Consider the following 14,362-nt stretch of genomic DNA (forward strand, 5'->3'; position numbering starts at 1 on the left):
GTGGTTCGTCACTTATTGATGTACGACCACGCTTAAATTCATTTACCCAGTTATAAACCGTTGCTAAGACAGGGGCAGATGTGCCATGAACTGATTCCAATTCATTTTTTATCCCATATGGAGTTAAACCCTTTAAATGAAAATGTATCGACCTAACTTCAAATACTTAAATCATTGAGATCATATTAAGAATACATTTATAATTACGCAAGCTTATATGGCATAAAATTTATAATGTAAAATCAGTCACTCGCATTTATACATTCGCAAAAAGTGAGCTATAAATTTTGCAAACTAAAATGTACGTTCGCTCATAACACGCGAACAAACGAGCGAAAGAAAAGCTCTATTGCGAAAATTGCACAAATGTGGAATGTTGTACGGACGAATCTATAATCACTATAAAGTGGAGAAATTTTCGTTAGAAAATAGAAATTTATGCACAGTCGGTAATTTTACCAGTCTGTGGAATTTTACTATGTACAGCGTGACTCCTTTTTTACACACTCTGAACGTAGTGATTTCGAACACGTCGTATGAATTCATGCAAAGTCATAGAATTAAAACTGTAGGAGACGTCATTCTACACAACATGTGGACATTTGCTTTCTAACCTGTAATTTTAATGCATCTAAAGTGACATTTTATATGTGTAAATTTACACTTTGAAGTGCAATTTTAAAAAGTATTTTTTACAGTGTATGTGTTTTTACTATTAATGATAAACTATAGTGAATTATACATTAGTATAGAAAATGGACCCTTGTTGTTAACAGCATTTCACTTCTATGGTTTGCGGGCCAAGTGGTTGTGGAAAAACTTGTTTTGTCAAAAAATTCTTGAGCTATATCGATGTCATGTGGGTTACACATTTTTAACGTATTCTTTTTTACTATTCAGCATGGCAGTCGAGATATTTTGAATACTGTAAAACCATAGAATTTCGAGAAGACTTACCGCAACCGACTGATTATTCTATCGATGATGAATGTCCTAAGCTCATTATTATCGATGATTTTATGTGTGAATCTTCAAACAAAACAATTGTAGATCTTTTCCTAGAGGCAATCACCATACAAATCCTAGTGTTATCTTTATCTTGCAAAATTTATTTCATCATGGACATGGTCAAGGAGATATATAACACAATACGAATTATATTGTTGCTTTTAAAGATCCTCAAGACCCAGCTCAATTTTAGCATCTTGCTTGACAAATATATCCAGACAACCTTCGTTTTTCACAAGAATACTATCAGGATACAACATCTAAACCCCATGGTTACCTTTTTCTCGACTTAAAATAGTCTACACTCGATAATTGTCGTTTTAAAACAAATATCTTTCCAATAGAAGGGTCCATGAAAAAATAAAAAACACTTTATCACTCAGAAGGGGGGATGTTTACCGTTATTACTCGCACCGATTATTGTTCGTATTCTTTTACATATTTTCAGCTCAGTTAATTGACGAGAGCAAATATCCATTTTCCATTTAGCAATTATGGAACATTTAAGAAAGATGGTTTTAGTTCCGAGCAAACAGGTAAAAAAATGTTTACAACAAGGTTTTGGATCAGAGAATATTACTGTAAATACGAAAGCGCACGCTTCTTCGATGAATCCTGTAGATAATATCTTCTCTTGTGCTAACTACGAAGTTTCTAATCTTAACAATACGACCCGAACTACAGGTAATAAGTATGAAAAATGGAAAATGTATCAACAAGTTTTACAAAAATCTTTATTTTTTACTCGGAACACATGGAAGCATAACAAATCGAATGAAGAGCAGGATAATCAGAGATCAAAAATAGGTAATTTAAGTGATTTCTATTTAATGCTGGTGAGGACGGGGAAGATTATTTAAACAATATTGATGATATTATTGCTACTATTTCAAAAACTTTGAAAAATAAAGGAATGGTTTTACTCCAACGGCTTTGTAAACCAGATATACAAAAACGTGTAAAAGAAGGAATGTGGTGCTATTTTACGCATAGTAATATCAATCGTTACATTGATGTTTTACAATAAATTGTACAAGACTATAATAATGCACGACATTCTAGTACAGTAATCTAACCATCAGAGGTGACTTTGGGAAATGCAGCACAGGCCGAATTAAATATATAATATAACATGGTGACAAGCCTAAATATAAGGTCACTGATTACGTACGGATCAGAAGAGGGAAAGGCGCCTTTGAGAAAGCTTATGATGGCGGATAAACGTAAAATATTTTTGCGATAACACTAATAATTATAGGCCTTAGCCAAAATCCTGTTTTTTACGAGTAACAAAATCTGTCTGGTGATGATACAGACGGAGTTTTCGAACGAGTGATACTCAGGTAAACAATGCGAAAACTCCGCTTTTACGTATTATACCTGTCGGTACCTGAAAATACAGTTTTCCATCCACACAAGTTACACAGTTTTCCTCTCTAAATTATATTTCTTCTTCTTCATACTGAATTTTGTACGATAGAAATAGATATAAGAGATGATGTCAGACTGCCTATACAATTCAAGTTTAACACTCTGACAGTGACACTGCTATTAAAAAATTTTTACTACGAAAGACTGAGAAGAAGAACAGAAACATTAAACTTGCAAGTAATAATGAGTTATTGCGTAGATTGCTATACGACAGAAGTAGGTGGAGGGGCATATCAAAAGTTTATGTCGTATCGTCGTATCAGCGAATTCATGGAATTGGAAGTGTTTTGGGTGGACTTTTTCGACGTGTGCTACCGATACTAGCACGTGGTGCACGTAGAGTTGGTAAGAAGTCCCTTCGTACAGGTGTTAACTTTTTAAATGATGTCGACAGCAAACTACTCCTCAAACAGGAATTTAACGTTCGTTTCAAGAAATCTAATCAAAAATTAATTAATTATGTGAAACATATCGGATGTCAGTTACCCGGAGTTCGTCGTATAGAGAGTATTGCACAGCTAAGGAACTTTATTCGACGCATAAATCGAATATGAAAAAGAGAGGCGTAAAAAATACGGAACTTAAAAAGAAAAACAATAGTAGTATAAAAAGGAAAAATAAGAAAACACCGAAGAAACAAAAACGTAAATCTAGTGAAGGAAAAAATCGCTCAATTCCGCACATTTTTGGCGGTTAAAAAGTAGATTATTGTATCATGTTCTTTTTACACTCATATTCTAGCGAGGGTTTAAAAACTGAACTGGATCTTTTTTCTCTTTCAACAACTCAAACATCTATTGATAGCTCGCAATGGGCCCATTACAAGCCCGCTTGATCGCTGACCGATGATTCGCATAAAGGCTTTGTTATTGAGGCCACGCAGAAGAATACATAGATTTCGCGCATACAATGCTCAGTATACGCGTCGGATTCAAAACACTAACAGAAACTTCGGCAAATTCAGAAGGTCTGAAATGTGTGAGTGTGATAAACAACTTAGTTCATTCGATTTGCGATCAGATGGACGTATATTTCAATCAAAAACTCGTTTCTCCTCCAAACAAGGCATACGATAACAGGCCGTAATTGGAAATATAGCTCAATTATGGTCCAGCTTCAAAAAACAGCCATCTGACTTCTGCTCTTTGAGATGCATAAATGACAGGAAAAATGGAAGATTTGGCCACCAAAGATACAGAAATCGATATTCGTTGAGATTATTTTGGTGCAGGCACAACAATAGATCTAATAGGTCATCTGCATTGCGACATTTCAATCAAAAGAAATGTCTGCTCAACGGAGTCGAGTTGCGTCTTCGACTCATACTTCAAACGATGCTTTTTGCGTTATGAACCCTTTTCGGAATTGCAATTTACACGTTTTGGAAGCGTATCTCCTTGTTCGTCGTTCAAAAATAAGCCCTGGAATTTCACTAGCACAGGAAAAAGGTCTAGCACAAGAAACAGACAAATACCTTATAACAAGAGTCGAGGTCGAAGCACTTTCTTTCCACGGAGGTATTCACGGTGAAACCCTTGATAATGTTATTCTTGGACAGTTGCCGAAATGAATAATGATCGGTTTCATAGAGAACAGAGCTTTCAGCGGTAAAGGTTCACTTAATCCATTTAACTTTTAAAATTAAAACATTAATTTCTTACCTCCTTACGTCGATGGTACACAAATACCTTCGAAACCTCTACAACCAGATTTTTCCGAACAAAATCTTTACGTTGATGCTTATCAGATTATGACACACGTAAAGCATGGAAGTCTACGAATAGAAGTACGTTTCAAAGAACCATTAACAAACACCGTAAACTGTATCGTATACGCAGAATATGTTGGCGTTTTGGAAATGGACGCGTCTAGACAAGTTGTTGCTGACTTTGCAGGATAATAATCATTTTTATTGCCTTTAACTTTTTCAAAATTGTACACATATGACATCCTAATATACGCGTGTGCTTACTTGGGAAAGACTTGGGCAGGAAATGACGTATCTTTTTACACTGTCGCCGCTATCTCATTAAAATTCAGCTTTGTAAACATTAGAAAAAAGGTTGAGAAAAAATCTTCCACACATGTCATCACATAAGCATCTTTTTTGAAGCCCACATGCCAATTTCATTTCGTTCAAAGTAGTCTTATAAGTCGGTTGATTCCTAACGTGGTTTCTCAAAACTGTACTGGACACTGGATTGACCAAATCGTGAAAAGCTGGCCAAAAGTCCAAAAAAAAGTTTGATTTTGAAAATTGGAAGAGACAAGTTTGGTATTAAAAGAATCGAAGTTTCAGAATCTATGCCATTTAGATCTCTATCTCAAATACCTACCTTTCTGTGCCAGTTGGAAAAAGGCCTTCATTACGTGAGCTCCTGTCGGTATCGAAGCTCTGAAAGTGATTCTGTGTTTTGTAGGTTACAGGAAATCGTCGAATTAACTTTGTTTAATTCTGAAAAATGGATTCATCTGCTATTTTTAACTATTATGCGAATAAAAATGACTAGTATAATAGTCGTAGTATTACTATATAAAAGAATAGAGGATTTGTCTGCAAAAGTAAGATAAAATTGAAACCAATTAAGGAAGCATGTAAAGTTAAGTTGCTTCATGTTGTTCCACTTCCGGACCCATCAGATCTTATAAAGTGTACTGCAAATTAATGAAATCAAAAATAATCCTTTTCCCATACATTCTCATGCGATTTTTTTTCAACATTTTGTATAAAAAGTACCAAGATATCGATTTTTCCCACATATCATGTGTATGGGCGGTATTTCAAGAAAATGTAATGTTACATTGCTACAAACTGTGAATTTGAACATTATAAGCATCTGATATAATATTCATAATAATAATAATAATAATAAATAAATAGATAGTAAATCGACCTGACATCGTGATGCGAGAAAAAAAGGTGGAAGAGTCTACAGCATCGACATTGCTTGTCCAATTAACCGAAATTTTCAGTCAACCTATACAATCAAGATCCACAAGTATAGCGAGTTAAAGCATGAAGTAAAGTCCATATGGAGGAATGTAAATCAAGCATCTATTCACCCCATTGTGATTTCAGCTACAGACAAGGTTCAAACAAGATGCACTGAATATATTGAGCATTTAGGAGTCAGTAGGGTATTGGCATTGAGGATGCTTGTCCGCCATATTGGATCCACCTTTTTCTTTTTTACATTTTACATACCGGATTCGTAATTAGTGACCTAAAAAAACCCCATATACCAATTTTTCAAAGATTTAAAAGTTTATTTAACATAAACGTCCACCATATTGGATCCGTTATTTTGTTTTTTGAATTTTTGAGATCAAATTCGTAATCAGCGACCTCGTAAACCCTCTTATACTAATTTCGAAAAGAACCTTAAATTTATTGATCATTATCCTCCACCATATTTAATCCGCCATTTTTTTCTGAATTTTTGACATCGGATTCATAATCAGCGACCCCAAAAACCTGCGTGTAACATAGTTTAGCTCATTTTATGAACATTTTACACTTTTGGCCAGCTTACCTTGATTTGTTCCCACTGTGCGGCGCATCATGGGCTGAAATCCAGAATTTCTGGACAAAATTCGAAATTTGAATATTTTTGTCCAATATTTTGCAATTTATGGTTTTCGCGATCGCTGCACGCAAAAAAAAAGAATCAGATTGAAAAATTCAAAATAGCGGATCCAAAATATGGGGAAATTCAAAAAACGTACGCAGCGTCAGAAGTGCTTTATAAAAAAATTTCTTCACACATTCAAAATCGCAAAAATTCGATAAAAAAAAGTCGTGAAAGATCCTGTCGAATTCTTGTTTTTTAATGGGGTGTTATACATTAATGTAAATCATACTAAAAAACTGTCTGCCACAATCTGTCCCTGTGGTTTTGCAAAGAAAATTTGTGTAAATTGTAGAAACGCGTGATGAGGTCCCCCTAGAAAAAATATGTCTCCTATAAAAAAATCATCGATGATTATAAGATATATCACGGCCATTTTGTTTTTGGCAAATTTAACATTAAATTCGTAATCAGCGACCTTAAAAGCCACCGTGTACAATTTTTAAAGAAAATCAGTTTTAATTTTCAAAAGTCGTCTGCCATTTTGAATTCGCCATTGAGTTTACGGCAAATCTAATATCAAATTTGTAATCAGCGACCTCGAGAACACCTGAGTAGAAAATTTTACACAAATCGGATAACATTTTCGAATTTTGACCAGTATTGGCGATTTGGTCCCAGTGTGCAGGCAACGGTTGTTGCACCATTTTCACGAAAAGTAGGAAAAAGTAGGACGCCGCGTTTACAGAATTTTGATCTGTATACTTTTCTTGATAAAAAAATTGAACCTCCATCGGATCTCATAAAATAAAAATTAAATCACCTTTTGAATTTTACATTGTATACAAAAACACTATACTGAAACAGCGAATTTTAAGCACTTGTAATTTAAACTAAATTGAAAAATCAATGGCTGTGATACACCAGTTAATTTTTTACACACCTGTAGAATTACTCTCCATGCTGCGGAATGAATTTTGAGCACTTATTGACTTAGATAATAGCACTTTTGCCCGAGCGTAAGGATGACATAAAGGCTTCAGCCGTACGCGCCACTTGACAATGGGACTTCTGGAACGGGAGATGGAAAGTCTTCTAATACTTCAATCACATCAAGAAATACCAGTTTCGTATTATGTTCTTGTATCATATGTTTGCAAGGTGGTGATTATAATAAGGGGTCTAATAATTCACACCTTGAATCTTGTATTCAATCTTGTTCTTCACAACTTGATATTTTATATATAATTAAAAATTTTCCGTGAGGACAACCACAGGATTTCGCCGGGAGAGGGTGCTAATCTGAAAAATTGCAACCCGCTCCCAGCGAAATCGCGGTAAAATTTCAGCCACAACCACATCTCACGACCATTAGATGGGTGATTACAATCTGTAATGGAATAAATATGACGATCTTGCAAAATTTTCGTGCACCCTAAAAACACGGAGCGACCCAAGGACGACCGATTCCTGCATTTTTCCCGCAAGTGTTTTAGCATATTGTTGACACGCAGGGATGCTTTTTAGGCTATAAGCTAATGAAAACTGGGCATATCTAAGAGCGCCGATGATAAGGACGATAAGTTTAACCGAATATTCCGGGTACAATCGTCGCAATTCCCTTATAAGGTCTCCATACCTCTCTTTCTTTTCATTCTACTTAGCTATGATGATTTCTCTAGGATCATTTAGAGGTGCGATATTAAGGTTAATGTCGTAAGTGTGACAGAGATGATAATAAAGCACTCTTAGTGCCGCATTTTGCCTTTGGATGTAGGTCGTTCCCGCATGAGTTGGGCAACTAGATAGTACGTGAGCTAAATGCTTGAGGTGGGCATGGCACGCCCTGCAGTTGTCATCGGGAATGTCTTGGCTAAAAAATGTGGCGTTTTTGTTATATCTATGAAAGTTAACTCACGTACCCTTACTGTTTCAAGATCCAGACCTTCTTCGTCGAAGAGGACCTTGCATAATATTAAAACGGTCACTTCGTTTCCTATTTACCCTCACACTCGCTTTACTACACGCATATATTGTTTCTGTGGCTTGTAGGATCCATCCATTGACTTCGTATTCTTTCAGGACTTGCCAAAGTTTGCTTCTATCCACCTAGTAAAATGATTTTTCTAGGTCAACGAATGCACAGAAAACTTTTTTTGTCTACTCTGAAGCTTTTTTTTTTGTGATCTGCCTAAAGCGGAATATTTGATCCGTATCTGATCGTCCTGGCATAAACACACTTTAGACTTCCCAAATATTTCCCGGTGGGCAAAAAAATTAAGGATGTCCTAGAGACGTCTTTGGAACACCCCTAAGACGAATTTTATAACATGTCTTTTGATCATCCTAGAACTTCTCTGAAAACGTCTAATGTCAGTACGAAAAACGTCCCGAAAACGTCCATGTCCCAAGGATATCCTAGGGATAACCCGTCGAATATACCGAAAAGGGGAAATTTGGATATCCCAGGGTTAACTCCAGGATTACATGATATCCCTGCGACGTTTCCGGGATATTCAAATGTCACAAGTAGTATATAAGCTGATTTTCTATATCCCATTTTGGCACATTTGAATATCCCGGAAACGTCCCAAGAATATCGTCGATATTTTGGGGATATCCAAATTTCCGCCTTGTGGAATATCCGACGGGTTATCCCTAGGATATTCCTGGGTCAACCTGGAAGTTAAATGGAATCAAATGGGATATCCCGGTATATCCTATTGCTATGAGGATCTCAGAGACGTTGATTGTCTGAAATAGGACGTCCCAAAAACGTGCTAAGGGCGTCCTTGGGAATTTCATACTTTGAAGCCAACTGGGTTTCCTTTGCTTTTTTCAGTACTCTGCGAATAAGTATTCACGAGTATATTTTACTTACGGTACTTAATAAGCTTATCTCTCTGTAATTTGTGTGGTTGCTTTTATCACCCTTTCTTATATATTGGTACGATAATCGTCTTTTTCCAATCGTCTGGGACTTTTTCCATCTCGATACATAAATTGATTAATACGCAGTCTATGTGGTATGTACTCGCCACCGCATTAAGGCATTTCAGCGTTAATACTATCTACTCCGACAGCCTTACCGGTTTTCAAGTACATTAAAATATCCCTAACTTCAGAGAGACAGACTTTCTCAATGGAATTTTGAAACGCATCGCGTTCTACATCGCAGATGGGTTTTCCTATAGATTTATCTCCAAATAGTCCCGCAAAATGGTCTCTCAAAGTGTCTAGTATTCCGTTTGCATCATACAGCATTTCATCTTTACTATTTCTCATGCTGACAAATTATGTACTTTTACTTACTTCAAAGTCATTGTGTACTTTCTTCTCATCTGATTTTATCTTTACGTTCTTTGACTAGTCCTTTAAGGCCATGTGAGGAGTGGGTCACGTGACCAGATTCCTACCTTACCGCCACCTTTCTTATTTTCCAACTTATTTTTACACGAAGCGCCACATCGAGTTAAAAATTTGAGATAATAAATAAGAAGCACTAAGAAAGGTGAGTCTGGTCCTAAACTTTAACAATGATAAAAAGGCAAAAAAAAATTAGTCACAACAAAAAACTTTTTTCATAATTATACGGCGTTTAATGAGAATATAAGTTAGGAAATATAAAAAGTGACGGTAAGGTAGGAATCTGGTCACGTGACCCACTCATCAAATGGCCTTAAGTATCCTTTTTTTGTGTCTGTATTCATTTGTACGTCTATATCTCTCCTCATCGCTAAGACCTGCTATGTTCAAAGTGCCTATGTACGCTTCTTTCTCCACTTTTTGAGCTGCCTGAATCTCATCATTCCACCATGCGTCACCAGACACTCTTCCTGCAACCGCTGTACCACGCACTTTGATCGCACATCTATCAATGATATCTCAGAACATAGTCCATGCGCCCTCTATATCTTTGTTGCATATTAGCGCCTCCCAAGTTTATTTGCGTTTTGTTCGTTTTGTTGATTCTCTTTTTTCTCAATCCGTGACCTAAGTTTATTTTAGAGACCAAAAGGTAATATTCAGTATTGCATTCACTATAAACTTGAGCGTAGCACGCTATGAAAAATAACACTGCCCTACAAATTTCAATTTTTTTATGCAAATAAGATAGCACATAGTGTTTCCGAATGGATTTTTGGTGCCCAAGACGATTTTGTGTCTAAAAACTTTTCATCACCTATGTTAAATTAATCGCATGTGCCCTTAGAGCGTTATGTTTGTTTTTGTCATAACCGTACTCTAATGCAGTGATACCATTTTTATAGACCAATTCGTCAAATCCCTCATAATACTAATTTATAGCATCGATTACTTCCTCGTTACTTTGCAATTTTGTACCTCTGAGCCATTTTTTATGGTTAGGGAACGAATGATAATCGCTGGGGGCCAAATCTGGTGAATATGATAGATGGGAAAAAACAATTCCAACTCTAATTCGTTGATTTTAGCCATCAGAACGAAACAGGTTTCCGTGTCAATTTTTGATCGACTGTTAGAAAACGCGGCCACCACCTAGCACAGTGCTTCTCCATGCCCAAATGTGCATGCAAAATATTGCGTACACGCTCAGTTGACATCTGTATAGCCTCACTTATCTCACCTTTAATCTGCGGTCCTCTGTCACCATTTTATGAATTTTTTCGATCCTTTTGGTGAGTTGTGACCTCAAGGGGGCGTCCAGAACGTGGTTCGACAGCAGTGCTCTGGCGACCTTTCTTAAATTCAGAAACCCACTGTTTAACCGTCGAATATGAAGGAGAAGAGTGTTTCAGTGTGGATTCCATTTCTTCTTTAATTTTAAGTGGTGTTAGGCCTTTTAAATAGAAGTATTTTATGACCGCACGCTTCTCTGATTATTTCATTTTTGTGCAAACAATCGAGGTTTATTGTTCAGTAGGCTCTCAAATGTATACTAATAGAGCAATCAACTTGAAAATTGATATGCAAGCTAGTGAGATATAGTAATATGGAATACAAGCTAAAAATTAGACCTGCTCGTGCCATTTCTAGGTCAGGCCGGAAACTCTGCACCCCGCCCTCGTGAGCTTAGCAAAAAAGCAAGTGAATTGCACCGACGTTACAGGGGAAGCCAGCTCTTCGTTATAATACATTTATATCATATAGGACCGTTCGTAATATCTGCCCGTGGTAAGCAATATATTTTAGTAGCGATCTATAACCTCCCTATCTGACCGATTTTACGGAAAGGATACTCTACAGAGGATCCTCATAGTACCCATTCTGTATTATACAACAAAAACTAAAAATAACAGCAACTTTAACTTTTAAATTGGTAAAATTAAGATTTTACGTTAAAATATAAGACCTATAACGCCTGTTGACTGTTACTTACAGATAATGGGTTGGAAGTGTAACAGTGAACAGGCGTTATACGTCTTACATTTTTTTAAAACTTTTTACCATTATAAAAAAAAAACTATTGCGATTACTCCGTGACCTTCTAATGGGAATTTCAAAGTAGAATCCGAATTTCACCAATTTAAAAGTTGATCTTGCTCTTTTTTTTAGTTTTCGTGGTATGATACGGAAGGGATACTATGTGGATACTATAGATTTGTATGTCGTTACAAACATTAAGGCGAGTACGGCAGTTTGTAATAGTGAAGAATTTTTAGACCGTTTTATCGCAATTGAAGTCGTGATATCGAACATAGTGTTACAAGCAGGCATGGATTTAATATAGGGTGTTACCCGGGCCATGGCCCAGGGCGGAAAAAATTTAGGGGCGGCAAAGTTTTAAGTATTACTTTCTTTTATAAAGAAAATGATATAGAAAAAGCGGCATTTTATGAATAGCCAGGGGCGACGAATTCCCAAATACCGGGCCTGGCTACAAGATTTACTCCCAAAGAATTTTTAAAAAACGTGATAAGCCAGGAATTAAATTAATTCTTAATTTACCACGTTATGCACAGGCCAATGTTGAAATAGAAGCCGTAAGGAAGATCAATGAACCTACCGTACAAGATAACTTGACCGACTCTAAAGGCAGGCACTGGGACGTTGGAGACCAAAAAATAAGAGCAAGATTCAAAAATTTTTATCTGTAAAACCACCGGGAAAACTGTCTTCGAAATTTTATGTGGTTATATGCCGCGATTTAACGAAGTTCGTTGTTGAGAATTGACTGTAAGAATCGAAACTTCTTATATTACAGATTTGATCCATTGATCTTATTGACAAAATAAGCTTCAGCAAGGAGAAGAAAAGGAGAGGTACGTTAAGTCTCACGTGAGAAATGTAATGTTTAAGGTCGGCTACATTGTCATTATAAAATGGCCTGAAAAGTATCGTCGCAAATCTACGAAATTACAGGCGAGAACTGAGGGACCTTTAGTAATTACAGAAATTCTCCCTGGAAACATTTACTGAATTGAAAGCTTGACAGAAAAAGGCACATTAAAATTAGCAACAACGGCTCACGTAAGTCAGATGAAAATATGGCGCTGATTAGAAAGCAATAGCGTAAATTAAAGCGATAATGATAAAGCTCTCGACGAGGATAATAATCTACCTGTACAAAATCCAAATTTATCGTTACCTTTAATCAGATAAGTCAGCTGAAAATGTGAAACAAAATGCATCTTTAAAATAAAGCTCGCGAATTCGACAAAGACCGAGTGAATATGGCTAACATAATTATTAAATATAACATTAGACTGTAATGTGCTGTAGCTGGGCGACACTGATTTTGAATGGCCGAGTATTAGTAAGTTTATGTTTTTAAATAATCTAGTTACGTTTCACTGGCGTGTAGTTCGCAGTCGTCTCGTAACGAAGCGTGGTTTGAGATCGCGGAGGAGAGTTCATTCTGGCTAGAAAATTTGTGGTGAACGCGACTCAAAACCTAGGCCTACTTTGGCGTACATTTTATACTTCGTGGCGTTTCTAAGCCTTCATGATTCTACCCATCATCTTCCTGATTACTATAAACTCTAACTAACTACTTATAAATAATAGCTTACATGTGCCTGGTGAATTTATTTGCGTCATCGAAATGCATCAAATGACAATTGGCAAACGTTGTACAACGTTTGATGACCTTTCATGGTCTACTAATAACAGTTTATAATGATTCAGAAAATTTTTATTATATTCTTGCTTTATATGAGCAAAACTTTTGTAACTGGTTTGAATATATCACTATAGTAAATCAAAAAATTGCTTGATATATAAAAGTTTTTGGTAGGACAGAAAAATTAATTTAAGTAGTATTGGAATTGTATTTTAAAGATGTATTCTCAAATTCGATAGGTATAAAGCGTAGTGAAAGGATCTGACAAAGACGCGCATCAAGCGCGCTCGAACTTTCGAACAATTTTTTTTTAATACAAAATATAATGCGCATTTTAATTAATAAAATATATTAAGCAATAAACTAATAGAAAGAATTTTCAGGAAATTGAAGATTTTTTTGAAACACATCCTGCCGTATTGGAAGCTCATGTTGTAGGAGTTCATGACGACGTTTATGGAGAAGAAGTTTGTGCCTGTTTGCGCCTGAAAAAAGGAGCCGTGATAACTAAGGATGAATTAAAATACTGGAGCAAGGGAAAAATAGCACACTTTAAAATTCCAAAGTACATTGAATTCAGAGACACATTTCCTTGCACTACAAGTGGGAAAGTACAGAAATATTTACTTAGAGAAGAGTTGGAGAGAAAAAATATCGTACCATCTAAGCTAAACTAATTTAAATTGCTTTAAGTTTTTCCAATAAACTCTGTTCAATGTTTTGTAAAAACTACATTTTATAAACATCTCTTATTCTTATGAAGGCTTTAATTATCTCAGTTAGCTATATGAGGGAATGCAAATAAATGTAACATTTTAAACAAAAAAGATATTACTCATACTTTGGCTTTTCATTTATGTAAACTTTGGGTGCTTTTAACTTTATGATTTTTACACTTTTTGATGACAAAAAACTTAAACTGGAACGTTTATCATATAATCTAAAAAAAATATGCCAGCTAAAACTTTGTGGGTTGGCGAATTAATATCTTTCAGAATATGGCGTTTTTTTGTTGGTGTTGGAAATTTTCAGCTATAAGTATGGTCACCGAAATATCATAAAAAATGGAATCATTTCTCAGTCACCAAAAATGGTAATTATAATTTTCAAATTCAATACGAAATACGACTTAAAAAAATATATATTGTGCTACAAGTGCAGAAAGTAGGCAGATTCACACGAGTGTAAAGCTTCATATGCAAGCGTGTATAGACACGACCCAGTCGTTTATCGAGAGTAACCAGTCGTTTATGCTACACCAGGTCGATAAAATTAAAGAATAGATCATTTTCATATTTTTATTATTTTGTAG

At 35.7% G+C, this 14,362-nt stretch overlaps 1 protein-coding gene across 3 annotated transcripts in view; it reads left to right on the forward strand.

Moving 5' to 3' along the window:
• LOC117178191 (medium-chain acyl-CoA ligase ACSF2, mitochondrial) overlaps positions 1-13,877 on the forward strand; it is a 267,801-nt gene extending 253,924 nt beyond the window's left edge. For all 3 annotated transcript variants that reach the window (XM_033369485.1, XM_033369484.1, XM_033369483.1), the window contains one exon: positions 13,434-13,877. In XM_033369485.1, the coding sequence (XP_033225376.1) occupies positions 13,434-13,727 (294 nt within the window). In that variant the 3' untranslated portion in view covers positions 13,728-13,877. The remainder of the gene's footprint in view (positions 1-13,433) is intronic.
• Positions 13,878-14,362: the final 485 nt, after the last annotated feature.

Source organism: Belonocnema kinseyi, chromosome 8 (genome assembly GCF_010883055.1).
Source record: "Belonocnema kinseyi isolate 2016_QV_RU_SX_M_011 chromosome 8, B_treatae_v1, whole genome shotgun sequence".
NCBI classification, from domain to species: Eukaryota; Metazoa; Arthropoda; class Insecta; order Hymenoptera; family Cynipidae; genus Belonocnema; species Belonocnema kinseyi.